Source organism: Nyctereutes procyonoides, unplaced genomic scaffold, assembly GCF_905146905.1.
Source record: "Nyctereutes procyonoides isolate TBG_1078 unplaced genomic scaffold, NYPRO_anot_genome, whole genome shotgun sequence".
Lineage (NCBI taxonomy): Eukaryota > Metazoa > Chordata > Mammalia > Carnivora > Canidae > Nyctereutes > Nyctereutes procyonoides.
Window position 1 is genome coordinate 11,208,855 of NW_026575036.1, and position 20,778 is coordinate 11,229,632.

At 36.5% G+C, this 20,778-nt stretch overlaps 1 protein-coding gene across 1 annotated transcript in view; it reads right to left on the bottom strand.

The window, feature by feature from the left end:
- ITPR2 (inositol 1,4,5-trisphosphate receptor type 2) overlaps positions 1-20,778 on the bottom strand; it is a 469,109-nt gene that overhangs the window by 269,822 nt on the left and 178,509 nt on the right. The window contains exons 23-26 of the mRNA XM_055318489.1: positions 18,306-18,435; positions 15,913-15,970; positions 14,267-14,432; positions 13,084-13,257 (exon numbers count right to left, since the gene is read on the bottom strand). Of these exons, the coding sequence (XP_055174464.1) occupies positions 13,084-13,257; positions 14,267-14,432; positions 15,913-15,970; positions 18,306-18,435 (528 nt within the window). The remainder of the gene's footprint in view (positions 1-13,083; positions 13,258-14,266; positions 14,433-15,912; positions 15,971-18,305; positions 18,436-20,778) is intronic.

Sequence of the window (20,778 nt, forward strand, 5' to 3'; positions counted from 1 at the left end):
AGCACCTTTTTTTAGACTCTCTCTTTAACAAGCAATCATTACAGAAATATTAATGCCTGGTCTAATGACATCTGCATGCTCTGATGTGACTGAATCAACTTCTATAATTTTCTTATAAGCCCTCTGCTGAGGAAAAGAAACCATATAGGAACTTAGAATCCTCACTAACAAATTAAATTGAAAACAAAAGGCAAAGTGGAAGAAAAATTAGTGAGACAGCAACTGTTTTTATAACAAGAAGAGAAATACTAAATTTATCATAAAACAGCAGTAATTTTAAATGTAGGCCAAAGGACAAGAAAGGAAAAGATTCTTATAGTGTAAGTAATTTAAAGAAGTAAATTCAGGAGGTACAAACACTACATTTAAGAATTTGCATGGCAACCAAATAGAATGAGGATGTGTAAAAGGAGCATTTGGCTCAAAATCAAAAATTAGCTTTCAGATGTATGTCCTGTGAAAGGACTTATTTTTATGACACTCATCTATAGCAATCACCTTCATCAGCATTTGCTCAGAGGCAAAGGACTGGGATATGTAATGTTATATAAACAAATGAAATCAATATACAATGAAGTCTGAGGCAAAAATTTAAAAAAAAAAAACAGAGATAAGAGAACAAATCTCAGAATAGGAAAATTCAGGAAAGCCTGCTCCAAAATTAATGGTTAAAGTTCTTCATGCCATTACCACAGTGTCCATCAATGATTAGGTCATGTAGGAATGTTCTGTTGAAAGCACACGGACTCCATCTGTGTACCAAGCCATGAAGGTTAAACATTCTACCAGTTGCTTTTGTCAAGAGTTAGTCAATCATAAGTTTTGCTGAAGAAACAAAGTTTATGTAGAACTATTATCCTCGCTGTGCAGAATCAAAGTACTAACACTTGGGAAAGCACTTTTTCTCTGCAGATATTCTTCTAGAGGGATCTGCCTTCTTGCCGGCTTCCTTTATCAAAGGAAAAAGATCAGAAGTGGCAGGCAAAAAATGGAAACCAGTTTTTGCTTTTAAAAAATAATAGAATGGGGCACGTGGGTGGCTCAGTTCAGTGTCTGATTCTTGATTTTGACACAGGTCATGATCTCAGGGCCATGAGATCGAGCACAAGTAGGGCTCCACGCTGGGTATGGAACCTGCTTAAGATTCTCTCTTTGCCCCTACCCTCCCTCCCCTGCTCATGCATGCTCTCTCTCAAAAAACTAAAATAAATTTTAAAAATTAAAAAAATAATAACAGCCTATGGAGGTAACAGAAAATCATGATGAGACAAGGAAGGTATGCCTAGAAAAAAATAGAGAAAAAGCAATGGAGGGAAGTAAAGCAAAGGAGGGAGAGAAGAAAGGAAGGAATTAAATTCATTCTCTCACTAAGATAAATCTGCATGAAACCCAAATACCTATGAGGAAAGTTAATGCTAAGACAACAAGAAATCTCAATAATGAGAGTATAAGATTCCCAGTGAAATGCAAACAGTCAAGAAATCTTCAAGGACTTTTAAGTCTGTTTAAAGTAATCACAGAGATAAAGTGAGGAATAATGTCTCTCACACCATGTGGACCCCTCTGTGGTTGTCACATGCTCAGGTTGACTCCACAGTGTCACTTAGCATAGATAAAGGATAGCTTGAGGTGGTTGAGAGTCTGCCTTTGGCTCAGGGCATGATCCCAGAGTGCTGGGATCAAGTCCCCCGTCAGGCTTCCTGCATGGAGCCTGCTTCTCCCTCTGCCTAGGTCTCTGCTTCTGTGTGTATGTGTGTGTGTGTGTGTGTGTGTGTGTGTGTGTGTGTGTGTGTGTTTCTCATGAATAAATAAATAAATAAAATCTTAAAAAATATAAAAAATAAATAAGATAAAATAAAGCATAGCCTGATTGAGAATAGGGGACACTACAAGCCAAGTGCCAACAAGAGAAGGCATGTGTTCCCCATCCTTCCATCATCCCACAGTAGGTGCTGGGTGCTCTGCTGAACACCAGCATGGCTCTAGATTTCTGAGTACCTGCTCCGACCCCCCCACCTTGTAGTAACTTCTTATGGGGCAAGTGTGAGAGCAGCCTACCAATGAAGGTACACACAAACTTCTTGGGCAGTAGGCAGTAGGCTGTCTGGATTTAGATGCCCATTGTTTATAGGAATTTATCAGGAACACCAGCTATGGAGCCCTCAGAAATTGGACAGCTCCTGCTGAGTAGAAGCCACAGATCCCATCAGAAGCCAAACTGCTGTACAGCCTTTCAGAAGAAAAGACACTGCCTCCCACACTCCACACCCTGACCCCCACAAACAGTCCAGCCAGCTTGTTGTCTATATAATCCAGAGTGAGCTCCCAAGGACATTTTTCAGTTAATTCCATTCCTTACATTTCAAATCCATTAAAAGAACAAAAAAAATATGAAGTTAAGCAGGCAGATATGAATCTAGAATGCATGGATGTGAAAAAGAACCAATCAAAAACCCTAAAAAGTCCCTAAAGTAGAAACTAGATAAGCAGCTCAAACATTAGACTCCAGATCAGTGAGAGTATAAGTAAGCTTCAAAAAAAGAAGCAGGCAATCAAATACAGGTGAGTAAATAAACATAGAGATACAGACATACAGATACAGACACAGAATTATTGTGAAGAAAAATTAACAGCCAAAATAAATAACATGAGTGGGAACGTCTCTTAGAAATGCTATGGTAGGGGATCCCTGGGTGGCTCAGCGGTTTAGCGCCTGCCTTCCACCAGGGATGTGATCCTGGACTCCCGGGATCGAGTCCCGCATGGAGCTCCCTGCATGGAGCCTGCTTCTCCCTCTGCCTGTGTCTCTGCCTCTCTCTCTCTCTCTCTCTCTGTGTGTGTGTCTCATGAATAAATAAAAAAAAGAAAGAAATGCTATGGTACCCAAGTGACCAGCTTCTCAACCCTTAATAAAGAGGTGTATGAACATAAATGGTAATCCTGACTTAACCCATTCAGATATGATTTTCTGAGTTAATCTTTTCTTTCTCTATTTAGAATTCAACACCTTTTGAATGTGATGAATTAACAATGCTACTGATACCGTCAAATTGTTATACTCTAGCCTTTAATCTTTCAACAAGGATGGTACAGTCTTTCAATGCCCGGGAAGATAAGTTTAATAAATATATATATATATATCATATATAACAGGTAATAAAGTTCATAGGTGCCAAGGTTGCAGTAGGCTTACTAGATGACCAAATCCATCCCATCCTCCTCCCTATTTATAAGAGATCAAGTACAGTATTAGGATAATTTTGGAAGGCAGCTATGCTCACCACTATACCACCAACGCCTCGTATTAGGATAATTTTGGATCATATGCTGAGACTTGTCAGTATTAGTAGACACATTGTCCATTCATATTTATTGCCCAGAGTAAAGAGAACCTATCATCGAGAAAAAAAAATTTTTGTTAAAGGAAAGATTTTTTATTGCGAAGATGAAGAATCACATTTAAGAAAATCACATTAATGTTATCTGGTCTTCTGATATCTAAGCAGGCACAAAGTTAGACCATTATGATCTGTTTTAAAACAATGCTAATCATTCTGTGTTTAGAGCCTTTGTAAAGATTCACTATACAACAAAGGAGTATTATCTGTATTGGCCTGCTAGAGTGCATGCTGCCTGCTACTGGCTGTTGCCATTGACATTGTGACATATTTCATCCTGTTTACAATAAATTGTCACTATCTTTGGCAGTTGGTTCATTGCAAAGTGTAGATTATTTGGCTGTGTACAAGTCAGCAACTTTGTAGTTTCTCACCTTTTTCTCCTTATATTCAACTATTATAAATGTACCATCTTCCTGGCTTCTCAATCTACCTATTTGCATATGTTTCTACTGCTGCCACCCTAGTTCATGCTTGCATAACTTCACAACTCAATTTAAGCAAGAGGCTCCTACTTGGTCCCCACCTTTAGTCTCTTGCTCTGCCAGACTAAATTTTGCAAGATAACTTAATTATCAGAGGCTCCCAATTTCCAGACACTTCATATACAAGCCACTTATTCTTGTTGAACTCTGATTCTCTTATTACTCTTAAATACATTAGCTAAATAAATCCTCCCAACCCTTCAGAATAGTGAAGCCTTCGCCAGGTCCTCAAGCCCACACTGATTCCTCCCTCATCTCACCACATAGGTCAGTATTTAATCAGACATTTTGTCATATTCTTTTCTATGTGTTCATTCTTTGAGGCAAGCGGCATATCTCAAACATTAGATCTGATTACAGGTATCAAAAGGGAATAAGAAAGGAAATGAGAAGTTCAGGTGTGTACAGAGGCTTACAATGGCATAATGGTGAAGGAACCAAAATTATACTCTAGGCAGAATGTTTAAAAGAAGGATTTTGCTCTAGAGAGACACAACAGAAATCAAATAGAGGTGGTTCAGATATGGTCCACATTGCTTCAAACCCAGAAACAGTAAAGAGACATTAAAAGGATAAATATGTGGGCTCAAAATAAAGAAGAATCTGAAGAAGTCTTTAAGACTTCAAAGGAAACTTCAGAACTGTCAAATATGACAAAATAAAATTGCAGAGAAACCTCTCCAAGTATACAGCATCTAAGAGTGATAGATAAAATCTTTTAAATATCGTTTTTTTAGTTTAAAAATCCCTTTTTATTAAAGAAAAGGAAATAAATGGAGGCCAGAAACAAAAATTCATCAAAATTTCCAAGCAGTAGTCAAGCACTGGATTCAAGCAGAACCAGCCCTGAGGGCATGTGTCCATATCTGATAAACTGGATACTGAGTTTGATTATGTCCCCCACACACACAATGGGAAAAAAACAAAGCCTGAATCCCAAGCAAGATGAGGTGCCTTGGAACCATAAATCCCTAGAGGAGATATCCAGAATAAGCCAGGAAAAGATATGGTCTACAGAAGAACAAAGGGGTACCTGGCTTAGCCTTGACTTGGTCAAAGCCAAAAAAAAAAAAAAGGAGAAGAATTCTCCTGAATACAAAGACAAGTCCACTTTCACTTAAGATTTGGGATTAGAATTCCCACAAATAAAGGGGCTTCAAAGATCCCAAGCCCAAAACACTGTTTAACATGGTTACAAAAAGTATAGCAATCCAATGTCACAGAAGCAAATGACATTTCCTCTGGATTACACATAAATCCTCAGAGGAATGACACATACAAAGTTCCAAAGAATCTAAGTTCATAATATTTTTTTAAATTACTAAATGTCTAAGTAAATACATTTCCATGGACTCCTGCAAGAGTAGCCACCAGAAAACTGCAAATGGCCCTCCTATGACACACCAGCTACATCCTAGATAAAGAATCTATCTTAAGTACATTTCTGGGCTCACAGAAAACAAAGGAGTCCAAAACTCCACCACCCATCTACAAAAAAGAAAAAGAAAAAGTCAGCTGAAGCCAAATCAGAACTCTAAACTTCAAGACACCATGATAAGGTTTTCTGAAGGTAAATGCCAGCAATTCAGAGATGAAGTCTGTTCTAAGCAAATATCAAATTCAGAGAGCTAAACCTGAGATTCCTGCCTTCAGACAGATGTAGGAGAAGAAAGCATCATGGTCTCAGGGTAGCAGGGACCCCGGGCAATAGACCAAGGTAATCACAAATACTCTAAGGAAAACATACCCAATTTCAACCCTCATGCCTAAGTAAAAAAAACACAATAGCTCAAAACCAACACTCTAATATTTATAGCAGCCTTATTTATGATGGGCCCAAACTGGAAGCAACCAAGATGTCCTTCAAGACGTGATGGATAAGCTGCTGTACATCCAACAATCAGGTGTTATTCAGTGATAAAAAGAAATGAGTTAGCAAGTTACAAAAGGATATACAAGAGCCTCTAATGTATTGCTAAATGAAAGAAGCCAGTCTGCAAAAGTTACATAACCATTAGGCCATACAACATTCTGGAGAATGCAAAACTATAGAGACCGGAAAAAAGATCAGCATTTTCCAGGACTCAGGAGCTTACAAGGGAAGGACAAATAGGAAGAGCACAGAGGATTTTCAGGACAGTGAAACCAGTCTGTATGATGCTGTGTGTGACATTACGATATTGTATTTGTCAAAACTCATAGAATTGTACAATACAAATAGTGGAACCTAAAGTAAACTATGGAGTTTAGTACATAGTAATGTATCAATATTGGCTTATCCATTGCAAGAAATGTACCACATTACTATAAGATGTTGGTAATATGAAAATGGGGAGAGTATATGGAAATTCATTGCACCTTGTGCACAACTTTTCTCTAAACCTAAAACTGCTCTAAAAATAAAGTCTATTAAAAAAAAATATGGTCTCATAATCAAAGACAACCAATTATATAAGGTAACAAGTAACATGAATGAGAATTATAAGAAATTCCCTAGTGCTTCTGATCCTGGAATTACTATATGTAGTCTAGAAAATACCCATATGGAATCACAAAAATTAGCAAGCAACAAAAGATGATTTAAAAAATGACCAAAAAGATTGTTTTAAAAATCGAATTGCAGGGCAGCCCGGTGGCTCAGCAGTTTAGCGCCACCTTCAGCCTGGGGCCTGATCCTGGAGATCTGGGATCGAGTCCCACATCGGGCTCCCTGCGTGGAGCCTGCTTCTCCTCTGCCTGTGTGTCTGCCTCTCTCTCTCTCTCTCTCTCTCTCTCTCTCTCTCTCTCTCTCTCATGAATAAATAAATAAAATCTTTTTTAAAAAATCTTTAAAAATAAAAATCAAATTGCAGGTATGAAAAAAAATTACTGAAATAAAAAATCAGTAGGTAAACTGCAGACAAGACATATTTAAAGAGAGATGCATATGTGTCTAAAGAAATTACTCAAATTCAGCACAAAGTCCCAGGTATGGAAAACATAGAAAAGAAATTAACAGATATTGAGGCAATAATAAGGTTTAACATATACTTAATTATTTTCAGAATTAAAGCACCACTATTCAACAGATGGCAAACATCTCAACAGCAGCAATAGAAGCCTGGAGACATGAAATATTATCATCAGAAGTGGAAGAAAATATCTTTCAACTGATAAGAGTTTTGTTGTCCCCAGTAAAAAATAATTTTAAATTTATAAGCATCAGACAAAAGAGCCCTAAAAACATGTCAACTATACTCAAATTAAAAAAACGAAGAAGCTAAGTGCAAGAAAACCAAACTAACAAAAATACCCTAAAATCATATAAAGTAAAAATTACTAAAACTATAGGAGAAAACGTATAAACCTACCATTGTAGTAAAAAAATGTCAACAAATCTCTCTCAATGATCAATATGTCAAGAAAACAAAAATATTAGTAAGTAGATAAATGATTCAAACACAAGAAGCTTGACTTACTAGCCATATACAAGGAACCCTATATCTGTTCAGATTCTTCTCAAGCCCACATAATTATAAAACCTAACAGTATATAATAAGCCAAAAAAGCAAGTATCAACAAATTTTGGAGAACTGATGGCATCATAACCACATTCTCTTGCCACAAGTTAATTAATTAAGACTTCAATAACAAAAAAGGATAAATTTTGTCTAGACATTTGGAAATTTGAGAACTCACTTCCAAGTAATTCTGGGAGAAAGATGAAATCATAATGGAAATTTTAAAATATCTAATATTGAACAATAATATAAAAGGCATTTGTTAAAATTTGTGGAATGTAGTTGCTTAGAAGGAAATTATACCATTAAGTTTTTTTAAAGTTTGAAAAGTGTGTCAACATAAAAGGTTAGAGGATAGTAGAATAAATATGATAAAACAAACCCAGAAGCTCAACAAAGCCAAAAATAGATTCATTAAAAATGACAAATAAAATATGTGCAATGCTTTTAAGATGATACATGACATTATACATTCGTCAAAACCCACAGAAGTATACAACACAAATAGTAAAATCTGAAGGGTCAAAAAAAAAAAGTTAACACAAGTAAACAATATCAAGAATAAAAAAGGGGTCTCGGGGCACCTGGGTGGTACAGGCAGTTAAGCATCTGACTCTTGGCTTCAGCTCAGGTAGTGAAATCAGGGTGGTGGGATCCAGTTCCAAGCTGGCTCTGCACTCAGCATAGAGTCTACTTGTGACTCTCTCCCTCTGCCCCTTCCTCAGTAAAATAAATAAATAAATAAATAAATAAATAAATAAATCTTAAGAGGGGTAGGGGTCCTGAAGCTACAGAGATAGCAGAAATTTGAAAAGATAATGGAAGAATATGAACCAACTTATGCCAATAAATTTGTAAACTAAAACATATGGCTAGAAAAATTTACAGCAAACTGAGCCAAAATAGAAAATTTGAATGAATTTATAACCATTAAAAAAAGTGAATTAGTAGTTAAAATCTCCCCACAAACTAAATCCAAGGCCCAGGCAAATTTACAAACACATTTTATCAAACATTCACAGAATACATATCTAAACATATGCAAAGAAAGGAGAAGACCCTGCAGTTCATTTTATTATGATATTAGTCTAACCTTTTTACCAATACTTGACAGGAACAACGTAAGAAAGGAAATTTACAGGCCAATCTCACTGACAGCATAGATGTAAAATCCTAAACAAAATATTAGCAAACTGGATCTAGCAATGTAAAATTATCACCAAAATAAATTTATTTTAGAATGCAAGGTTACTATGGTAGAAGTTCTATTTATGATTCTTTTTATTAAAATTAGCATATTAAGAGGGAGATAGGTGAAATAAGTGATGGGGATTAAGGAGTACACTTGTAATGAGCACTGGGTGATGTATGGAAGTGTTGACTCACTATATTGTACACCTGAAACTAATATAACACTGTATGTTAACTAACTGGTTAAATAAAAACTTTTTTTAAATTAGCAGATTAAGATTAAAGAAAAATAATAATCTTGATATATGCAAAAACTATATTTAATTAAAGTCAATAACCATTCATCATAAAAATTAGCAAACTAGGGATAGGGGGGATTTCCACAATTAATAAAGGGTATGTACTCTAAGATTTTTATATTTTTCAGGTCTCACATTTAAGTCTTTATTCTAAAGAGTCTCTTAAACATGTGCCTCAAGCAGCAAAAGTTTTTAAAGCAGCATTGCTTCTGGTAGCAAATTTTTTTAAAAAGTACTAGAACGGGCAGCCTGGGTGGCTCAGCGGTTTAGCGCCGCCTTCAGTCCAGGGTGTGATCCTGGGGACCCAGGATCAAGTCCCACGTCGGGCTCCCTGCATGGAGCCTGCTTCTCCCTCTGCCTGTGTCTCTGCCTCTCTCTCTCTCTCTCTCTCTCTCTCTAATAAATAAATATAAAATAAAATAAAATAAAATATTTCTAAAGTACTAGAACTGTAAAGAATGAAAATGTCCACCAAAATTAACTAGATAAACATGTGCATAAGATGTAATGCACATTCTTTAATATATATTAGAAAAAAATGAATGAGTCACAGCTACACATCAGCAAGGGGGGAACGCAAAAATATATCCAAGACAGACTAAATGAAATATTTTTCATGTTTTTTATGTTTTAGAAATATAAATATGTGTGGTAAAAACTGTTAAGAAAATCAAGGAAATTAACAAACTCATGATAATGTTCTCTTCCAGCATATAGGGAGGGACCACAGGGACTTCTTACTAGTAATATTCTATTTCTTAAGCTATGTGTTCATTTCAATAGAATAAGCTACCCAAGAGTTACTGAATTCACCATCACGAAAATTTGTTTTAAGAAATATCACACTCGGGCAGCCCAGGTGGCTCAGTGGTTTAGCGCCGCCTTTGGCCCAGGGTGTGATCCTGGAGACCCGGGATCGAGTCCCACGTCGGGCTCCCTGCATGGAGCCTTCTTCTCCCTCTGCCTGTGTCTGTCTCTCATTCTCTCTGTGTCTCTCATGAATAAATAAAATATTAAAACAAAAAGAAAAGAAATATTACACTCACATGAACTATTTAGGGAGAAAATAAATATCGCACAGGAATTGGACTTTATATAATTTAATTCTAAGGTTTCATAATTCCATACCCATCATAGTAAACAGCACAACATGTTTTACATAAAATCCAATAATAATTATAATGAACAGCCATTGGATACTAACTTTTGCAGACACTATCAATTGCTAACCAACAGTCTTTCTTTGTTCTTCCTTGATAGCAGATTTCAATTTTGTTCTACTACCTATCCTTCCCCCCATGTAATTCAAGGGAGGGCATCCGAGAGCTTGAGGGTCATCCCTTACTTAGTCTAAATTAATCCTCTAATCCATTGATTTGGGGGTGAACAAGTGACCCTGCTTTAGTCAAGTAGACATGAGATAGAATCTACTAAGGGATGCCTGGAAAAGGTTTTCTTGCTCCTATACGGGAGACTCACTAATGTATAAAAAGGCATATATATTTATTTTGGTGTTGCTGTGCAGAGACATAACATCTAGGATTCTGCTGCCATGATGCAACCATGGACAGATCAGTCTCTAAATTAAGCCTATCAGCCCATAACGACCACACTGAGAAAATGAATTAATTAAAGCTGGAGCCTTACTTCTTGCCTTGTTGGTAAAATAGCATGTCACCTTATTGTTTTTATTTTCCCACTGAAGTTGTATTAACTGACATGTCATGTGCCCAGTTTGTTCATTTCATCTCACAGTATCCTCATGAGCTAAGTTCACTGAATGTCCATCGAATGAATATAAAAAAGGGGGGGGGGATCCCTGGGTGGCGCAGCGGTTTAGCGCCTGCCTTTGGCCCAGGGCGCGATCCTGGAGACCCGGGATTGAATCCCACGTCGGGCTCCCGGTGCATGGAGCCTGCTTATCCCTCTGCCTGTGTCTCTGCCTCTCTCTCTCTGTGTGTGACTATAATAAATAAATAAATAAATAAATAAATAAATAAATAAATAAAACAAGGAATTAAATTGCCCAAAGTCACACATGTACTTAGTGGCAAATTCTGGGGTATCTGACGTCAAAACCCATGCTCTTAATGCCCTATCTATTCAAGGCCATCTTTCTGTGGCTGTAAGGGCTGAGAAGAAAATCCTAATAGACATGAACATCCCATTATCTACCCACGTGCTTTTCAGGTGTGAGTCAGTGGTGGTGGAGTAGCAATGTTGGCAGTAGCCAAAACAGCCTCTTCGCCTCTGAATCATAACTATGATTTTTTGACCTTGAAATCAATAGTCCAAACAGTACTCCTCCAGACTTTCCAAAAATTTAATTCCTTGTATTAAATCACTTCTTGCTTCAAGAAGCTAAAATTATTACCATTTTCTGAACTGATAAATCCTGTACTCAACAAATAATAAATAAATTCTAGCTTTATTGACTGAAATTCATCTGAAGTATGTAGAAAATAGATCTATAACCCTAATGGAATGCACTTTTTTTGCACTTTTATTTTTAAGGTATCCCCAATCAGACAATTTATTCATCTCCTTTCTTTCGTCAATACAAATTGCTTATTAAACTGCTCAGGGGAAACCATGGATATGCACTATGTTAGAGGCTCTTTCTCCATTTCTCTCAGAGGTTAGGAATTTAAACTGCAAATGAGTGACTTCATGGAATCTCACACCTATATTTTACATGACTTTTTTTGTAAACTTTTACAAAGAGCATAAAGCATCTTCCTATGGTTGTGAGCTGTTCTTTATTTTAAAAATGCAATGTTCTAAAAGGGGAAGCAACATTATATTTATTTTCTAGAAGATGTGCAAATTATGTATGCACAAAAGGAAGAGGTATTCCAACCTTGTGAAAGCATAATACATCTCTTAACATCTTTAAATATTATATCAAAAGGTTCAGTCTTACATTAAAGAGCCTAGAACTTATCATCAGAAAGACCTGGGCTAAAATATCATTTGGGTCTCATAGAGCTGCTTGATATTGAGGAAATCCTCGGTTTTTCTGAATTTCAGTTGATTCATCTTTAGAAATATGATCTTTCTAACTCAGTCCAAAGTTTTTAACATTTAAAAAGAGGTATCATGTATGAAAATGTGTACTCTAAGATGATGTATAGCAAGTACTACACAAATGTTAAATATCCTCATTTCTTAAATATGCTCTGGAAAAACACTATGTCAACAACAACAAACGAGCTGCTCATGAGACAAATTTGTGTGGAGCAGGAAGTCTACATTCTAGGAACTTACATTATGAAATCACAGAAAAAGCTGCTAAAAGATGAAGTCAAAAATTTTTTGCAGGTTAGTGGTAAGTAGTCCTGAGACAAGGAAGAAGTAGTAACCCATCAGATGAACTTCCCTTTGGTACTTTTCCACATTTTGAGGACTGAAATTATCTCCTTCTCTGTCTTCACCTTTCACTACACAATATTTTGGGTATTCCAACACACAAAAAATCTGGGGTAGGTAAACTCCTCTAAATAGTCTACCTTCCTGCAGATTAAAACACGACTAAATGAAACATAGACAGGCATTAAGAAACAATATCTTGTCAATTTTGATGTTGGCATTGGTTTGCCAAGTACTATCACCGAAACATGGCCTTAAAAACTTAAAATGGTTATTTAGTATTTAGTGAAATGTGAAAACAACAACTAATGAAGCCACCAAAAACTAAAACTTATACAATATAAGACTTAGGATCACCATCTTACCATTCTTTAGCTTGAATACATACTTCGGGTATATTCATGCTGGTAGTAAAGCATATTTTTCCATTTAACTATTTTAACATATTATATAATGGTATGCAAGAAAGAAATGATTCACAGGTTGGAAATAAATAGCCACAGTGAATGGTAAAAAAAAAAAAATTCACATCTTTTTACAGGTCTATGCTTAGGACCCACTCCTTTCCCCATCTGACTCCATCCTATTGTCCAGATTCCTGTACTATAGAATTTACAGTGGAAAGGAAAAAGAGTGGAAAGACAGACAGATGAGGTAAAAACTGGTAGCTACCGACAAGAATTAACCAAAACATGGGCTTATGGAGTTAATCGATTTGGCAAGTGAAAATCGTCTTCTCTGTTCTTCAGAACAAAATGTTTCTTTACGAATAATTTTGCCTATCAGGCATATGTTAAAAGATACTGTTTGTATTATTTCAAAATGTATCTTGACAACGAACCTCAATTGGCTCTTCACCACCTTTTACTTGACTTTCACCCATTTCCCCGTTCTCATAGCTGCTGCTCTTCTCAACCCATAACTCAGATTTTTCTACAGTTAGTCGAAGCTGGTCTAGATCTGCCTTGATTTGCTTGTAGTTATCTACATCTTGATTGGACACCAGCAATTGCACCTGGAAACAGAAGAATTTGAACCCTCAATTTACTTATGGAAATTCCTTCATTCTTATTTCATTTATGTCAAAAATCCCAAGTCTTTTAACAAATGTATTCCTCAATTGAAGTTTAATATTTCTAGAATATTTATGGTTATTTTAGATGTATATTGACCATGAAATCTAACCTGGAAGTATCATATGTTCATATGTTATAAAGAATTATATATTTTTAAAAAGTGAGCCCTAGCAAAGTGCTAAAGAGTAATTTAAAATAAAAGATCCCCTAATTCTAATTTTACTGCTAAAATTAATTTTTCCAAAACTCTAGCTATGTGAAAAGAGGTAGAAATACAGAAATAAGTGGAAGAAAATCTGATGGTCTAAACCTCCTATTATAAACTTTTATTTTATTATAATTTATATGTATTACATGACATACAAATTATGCATAATTATATCTATTTGTATAATTACTCTTGTAACTATTTACATTTTAATATATTCTTATAGAACTTGCTAATACAACGAATATTAGTGAAACACACAAGTAAGCATTGGGTATTAATCGTTAATAGTCTCAAGATCACTGTCATCTGAATGACAAAGAAAAAGATTAGATCCAAGATAGTTACTTTCTTTTGTATTTATATATTTTTCAATCACAAAATATTTATTTCAGCACTAGTGCTTATCCTAACCAAATTTATCAGTAAAACGTGGGGTCAAAATAATAGCAGTGACAACAAAATTCCTAATATGGCATTATCCCCCAGTGCCTCCCTAAATCTTAGTGCCTGTCATTTATATTAAAGATATTAACTGAAAATCATTCATGGGGAACTCTTTCTAAAATAGATCATGTCTTGGCTTAAGACAAGGCCACATCTGTCTTTAAAAATAGGAAGTGTCTCTAGGATAAGCCATACAGTCTCATTAACTCTGCAACCATGAATTCAGGTCAGATATTATAAACAATATTTTCAGAGCTTCTGCTATGGCACCATGGAGAGCTTCTCAATCTTACCTGTTTAAATGCCTGTAAAACTTCCGCTCTCTGGCTGAAGTGCTTGAACAATAGTTGCAGGGCTCCTGATAGCAAAGGAGGGTAATCATGCATGATCAGATGAATGAGGACCCGTAAAAAGGTCCTGCCTCCTTCATCATCAAGTTGAACTGGATTTTTTTCCTTTCTGTAAAACCAAAAATAATTTTAAAATAAGTTATATCTACAAAAATTCTACTCATCAGTGGTTAAAATTGTGTATACATTCTCAGAGTTATATCACTTTTTCCCCTCAAAATTGGAAAGAAAAAAGGAAGATCATTTTACCTTTTTTTTTTCCCTGATATAACTGATGAAAAAACAAAAGCACACATAAGAAAAGCCTGTATTTGTCCACAAAAGTAAGGATGACCAACCATCCCAGTTTGTTCAAGACTGAGAGGGTTCCCAGGATGCAGGATTCCTCAATGCCTGCACTGGGAAAATTCCAGGCAAAGCAAGATGAGTTGTTCACCTAGATAGAAAAAAACTAGAATCCAGAAATTGATCTAAAAAAATCTCAACTCTAGTATTGAGAAGAGATACAAGAGTGGATGTACAACAATAAGTAACTTTCCCTAGAGCCCTAGAGACCTCTCCACGACTGGTGGTGAGCACCTAGGGAAGGATGGGGTACATGTGCACGTGCACACACGTGCACACAATCATCACCAGAGCTGGTCTGTGTATTTCGAATATTCAGACCCTGGGCAAATCTGCACTGGATAAGAGGGCTATTTATTTTAAGATGAAAAACCATACACTGATTTATTGTCTCTTCCTTGAAATAATGAAATACTTGAATAGGAAAACACAACAATAACAACAAAAACTGTCAAAACAATATAAAAACAAAGCTAAACCAAATGTTCACTAAAGATAAAGAAAAAAAGTCCTTTTTGATTCTCTTGATTCTTCATTCTTGTTTGTCTTTCTAACCAAAGAAAATGCAACAAAGGGCTTAGTTGTGATATCTATTTAGGTTCTCATGGCAAGTCTGTAATAGAAATGAATGTAAGAGACTCAAAAATTTGTAGCTTAGACATTTTAGGTTTTTTTTTTTTTTACTTTTCTTTTTTACTGCTATTAGTTTCATTTCTGAAAAAGAAACAACTTAAAAACAATAAAAGTCAGGGTTCCAGAAAACAAAGGTGGGTAGTCACAACAGAGGCATTTTGTTTTCTTTAACCATGGATATTTCCAACTGGCAGAAAATAGCTTTATTTCTCACAAATGAAGTTAATGATAACATTGAAAGAAGTCACTTTCTTGCTTCAAATTTCTCAGATGCAGGAAAGCAATGTTTTGCAAGACACGGCACTATTTATACCAAGGGACTTAAAGGGCATTCGCATGCTGTCATTATTTGAGGAAAGAAAAGCAAAGAATTCAGGGAAAAGTTCAATATGCCGATCTCATCTCTCTTGTCTCTTTCCCCTGACCTACCTAATGAAAGGCTATGCTTTCTCTTGTACAATACATTAAGAGCTTTATTTCTGGCAGAAATTATGTTGGCAACAAAGGATCTAAAATTAAATAAATATAAGAAGGTAAACAATAACAAAATATCAATAGAATTCTATGCAAAATCTTATCCACAAGATAAAGACAGATAAATGCTACTGTACCTTCCAGCAAACATAGTTTCAGCCTGGGCTGCAATTTCATCTATATCAGGAACAATAGCTGTTAAGAGAAATGGTAAAATCCATTCTTTATGGGTACCATAGTTAGGAGTCATAGTATTTACATTTATATAAATATGCCTAATAATATTTGTCTTAATTTCTTTATGCCACCAAAAGTCAATGAACAGCCTAAAAAGTCACAATCTTTTTTTTAATAATAAATTTATTTTTTATTGGTGTTCAATTTGCCACCATACAGAATAACACCCAGTGCTCATCCCGTCAAGTGCCCCCCTCAGTGCCCGTCACCCATTCACCCCCACCCCCCGCCCTCCTCCCCTTCTACCACCCCTAGTTCGTTTCCCAGAGTTAGGAGTCTTTATGTTCTGTCTCCCTTTCTGATATTTCCTACCCATTTCTTCTCCCTTCCCTTCTATTCCCTTTCACTATTATTTATATTCCCCAAATAAATGAGAACATATAATGTTTGTCCTTCTCTGATTGAAAAGTCACAATCTAATTCCATTTCAAGATCAACATTTCAAATGAAGTTTATTTTAAATATTGCTATAGTCAGAGATATATTTAGAAAACCAAAAAGAACCATTTACAAAGTTGCTTTATCTGTATAAACACGTATTTATATGCAGCAACTAATCACACACTCACACACACACATTTGTAAGTATATATAATTTAATGGGGTGATGACATGGAAGGATGTTTTTTAAACATGTTTGTTAAAGAATCAAATATAGCAATAATGAACCTTGTTATTATATGATACTTCCAAGCAACATGTCCTTTTACCCACACTTCCTTCTAAAATTCCATCCCTTCTTCTTGTGGGACATTAATTTTTTTATGTGAACCAATCATGATTCCACATCCATCCTCACTACTAATATTTTGAAGATATCTTTCTGAAAATAACACATTTAAATAAGTACATTATTTATTTCTTATCTCCAAAGCATAAAAAGAAAACAGAGCAAGATATTAAAAAGGCAAAAGAATATTCCCCAGAAAGCTCTCTCTTATAGATTCAACCAATGAAAGAAATCAGGTAAATCTAAGAGAACTGGTTTTCTGATGGATTACACACACACACACACACACACACACACACACACACGCCCCACCCCATACTTTATTGACACTTAGAGCTTCTATTTCCAGAAGTCTGGCTTCTGAGAGCCAATAATTTTTATGATCCTGTCAATGCAACCACCAACAAGACTTTCTGGTTCTTCCCTATCATTCCTGGAAATAGCCCTTTGGGGGGTTCTATACTTCTGGGAATCATAAAAACAACACTGTTGCAAATATACCAGAAGTGACCTCTCCCTTAGGAAAGCTTAACTCCATCTACAGAGGCATGCTGCCTTTTGGATGGTACTCATGACTCAGAGAGCAGGACATTGGTCTACCCTTCATTTTAACTACACACTTGTAATCAGTGTATCAATCCTGTCAAATTGATTGATGGATGAAAAAGAGGAGCATACCTGACATTTTCATGGTGGTTGTGTTTTAAATAAAATTCCACATCTGTGGATTTTGTATACAAATCCTATCCTCAGAAAAACAATTCTGTACCTGGCTAAATCTTTAATACACATAGTTTCTAGCCTGCTATTACTGGCCTGATCTATCCAGACAAATGGAAATTTAGTGTTTCTTAGCTTCCAGAAGGTACTTTCCAGAGTCACAACATTTTCACAATAATTTTTATGCTCTTTCTTCACTATATTCCTCTACACACAAATAGACTGGTTTTATTCTCATGTTTTTTAAATGTGAAAAATAGTCCTATAGTACCAGTCCATAACCATGCAAAGTAAACACACACACACACACACACATGCACGCATTAGCCTCCATTTCAACCTTTGGGAAATACCACATCTTTACTCTTGAGTTAGGCAACAGCTTCCTACAAAATACCTTTTTTGCTGACAGCAACATTTCACACTGCTCTTTGATTAAGCTAAAAAAGGTCCCTTGGACTTTCACCAAAACAACATCATACTTCTAAGATTCAGGCTCTGAAGCTGGAAAGATCTCAGAGGGAATCTCTGCTCTACTGCTTTCATGACCTTTAGCAAGGAACTTAACCTACCTGGCCTTGGTTTTCTTATCTGTAAAATGGCAAAATAAACAGTACCTCTACCTTTCTGAGCCATGACAATAACAAAATAAACTGTATTCTGAGGACTTAGCACCAAGTAATTGTAAATTCCCTCCCAGTCACTCTAGGAAAGTCATCTAATGTTCTGTCTCAGTTCCTTCATGTCACTGGTGGATATTATTTCTATATTTTGTCTCATAGAAATACTACTATGTCTGAAAATATGAAAGCTACAGAGTAAATGTCGTCACAAAGGAGATACCTGATGGTAGTAATGTATCTGGAGAGCCACTGGCAGATGTTTCGGTGTTTTCATTGTTCTCTCCAAATTCCTTCTTATATATTGACAGCATATATGAGATCCTGTAATCTAGTCTGACACTCAGGATAAACTACAAAGAGCATTAAAAACATAATTTTATTTTTTAGCAGCATTTAAAACTACAGTTCAGTACACCAAGAACAACATATCAACATTTCACATGAACTAATTAGAAATCTCAGTTCTTAACACATCAGTTGCATACATACTGATCATTCATAAAGCTAAGAAAAGTCATGCATTTCCATTAGCCAATGTCAGTAAAATTCCAAAACAGTCTTTTGGGAAGCAGAAAAACATGACTTCCCATATTACTCTGACTATTCCAGATAGAGGTATCCAATGAGCGTGGATGAAGAGGTAATGATTTCACTGAACACTACAGAATACCATCGGCTCTGGGAGGAGAGTGCTGGAGCTGTGACCTGCATTCACGCAGAGAGAGGCCCAAATTTCAGAGATAATAGTGGATTCTGGCTATGGCACAATCCACCTTGGCTCTAGGCTACAAAAGGACAGTTGAAGTAACAACATCCAAATATGCGATGGACTGGCCTCATTGGTGCCTGTTTTTCCTTGGATTGTGGTGTTGTCCTTGTCTTCCTTAACTAACACATTGACAGAAACTGAGTGCCAAGAAGGTGCCTGTCTCTGCTAGGCATTATGAAGAATGCAAACACCTGAAGCCCACCGCCTTCAAGAAGCTAAAGCCTGAGTCCAGAAAACAAAATATAGCATTGTTAACATAATTAGAAAATTATCAGGGGCTAAATCATGTAGTATAGAATTCAATGGAGATCAGAGACAGAAAAAGCATGGGCTACAGATTTCTGAGTGGAGAAGGGGAACAAGAGAGAAGTGGTTTTATACAGGGTTCCCTTCCATCCCAGTTTGCCTGAGATAAGCCTGTTTTAACCTTTTATCCTGGCATAATTACCGTCAGTGTACCCTATACTCTTGGAAGAGCCTTGTTTGGATGGTAGACAATAACGTGCACAAATGGTACTGTCTGCCCTAATCTCCCAGTATTCCTGTGGTAACATACCCACTCCTTTCTCCTCCTCCTCTGGCATTCCTTCTCACACTCCTCTGTTCCAGTAGCACTGGACATTTCTCTCTTGCCTTCTCACATTTGTTCAGTGTCCACTTTACCTTGAAGATCCTCTTCCACCCAAATAACCTGTTTTTGAGATATCCTCCAAGATTCAGCTTGAATCCCTTTTTTTAATGAAGCTTTCTCTGGTTCCCCTAAGTCCATTTTTTTCTACTTTTTGCTCACCCAACACATTACTTACACCTATCTGTCTACCGCTCACTTAACACTTCTATTATTTACTCTCTCTCTTTCTTTCTCTCTTCCGATAGCCCTCTATGCTCCTTATGGGCTGCAAACATGTTCCATGTCAGTTACGTTTACTTAAATTCAACAAGCATATGCTAAGCCAGGTACTAAGAAAGGAGCTGAGGGTACACAAGAGGGCCAAGGATAAGACCTGCCTATGAAGAACATATCATGGGGAATGAAAAACAAACACCAAAGAGACTTTTTTTATTACTATGTGGCGAGTGCTGCAACACATATTGGTTGAATGGATTCTGGGTAAGAGGACTTTCAAAGCGGGGACAGACCATAAGAAAACAGAGTTGAGAGGAGCCACTGGACTTGGTAGTCTAGAGCAGGAGGGGAGCAACACAAACTAGATGGTAGGTGCTTGAAATAAAGGTTTTAAAAAAACTCAGGTAAAGAACAAATGAATAAAACATTAATTGGTAAAACATTTACTTTTAGCTGAAGATTAGTGCTCACTGAATTGTATTTTATAAATATAACCAAAATAAAAGCTTTCATCCTCTAGTATATTTAATTGTGAAAAGTAAATGGAAGGTAGGAAAGGAGCAGAAGGAAGAATAAAAACAAAGACAGAGAAAGACAGTTGAGAAAGAGCCAAAGACAGACAGAGGATGGGGAGGGGGCCGCCTGGGTAGCTCAGAAGGCTAAGCGGCTGACTCTTGGTTTCAGCTCAGGTCATGATCTCAGGGTTGTGGGATCAAGCCCCACTTTAGGCTCCACACTTAGAGCATAGTCTGCTTGAGAGTCTCTCTCTCCCTCTCCCTGTGTTCCTCTCCACCTACTTGCTTACCCATTCTCTCTCTCAATTAAATAAATCTTTAAAAAAAAAACAGAGGGAGAGAATAAGAGAGAGAAATGCAAAGATACAAAAAGAGAGAGATGCGTAAAACAATGGGAAAAAGAAAGAAAGAGCAGACAGAAAGCAGGAGACTTTGTGGGGCACCCGGTGACTCAGTCCATTAAGCGTCTACCTTCCGCTCAGGTCATGATCTCCCAAGGTCCTGGGATTTAGCCCCGCATCAGGCTCCCTGCTCAGCAGAGAGTCTGCTTCTCCCTCTCCCT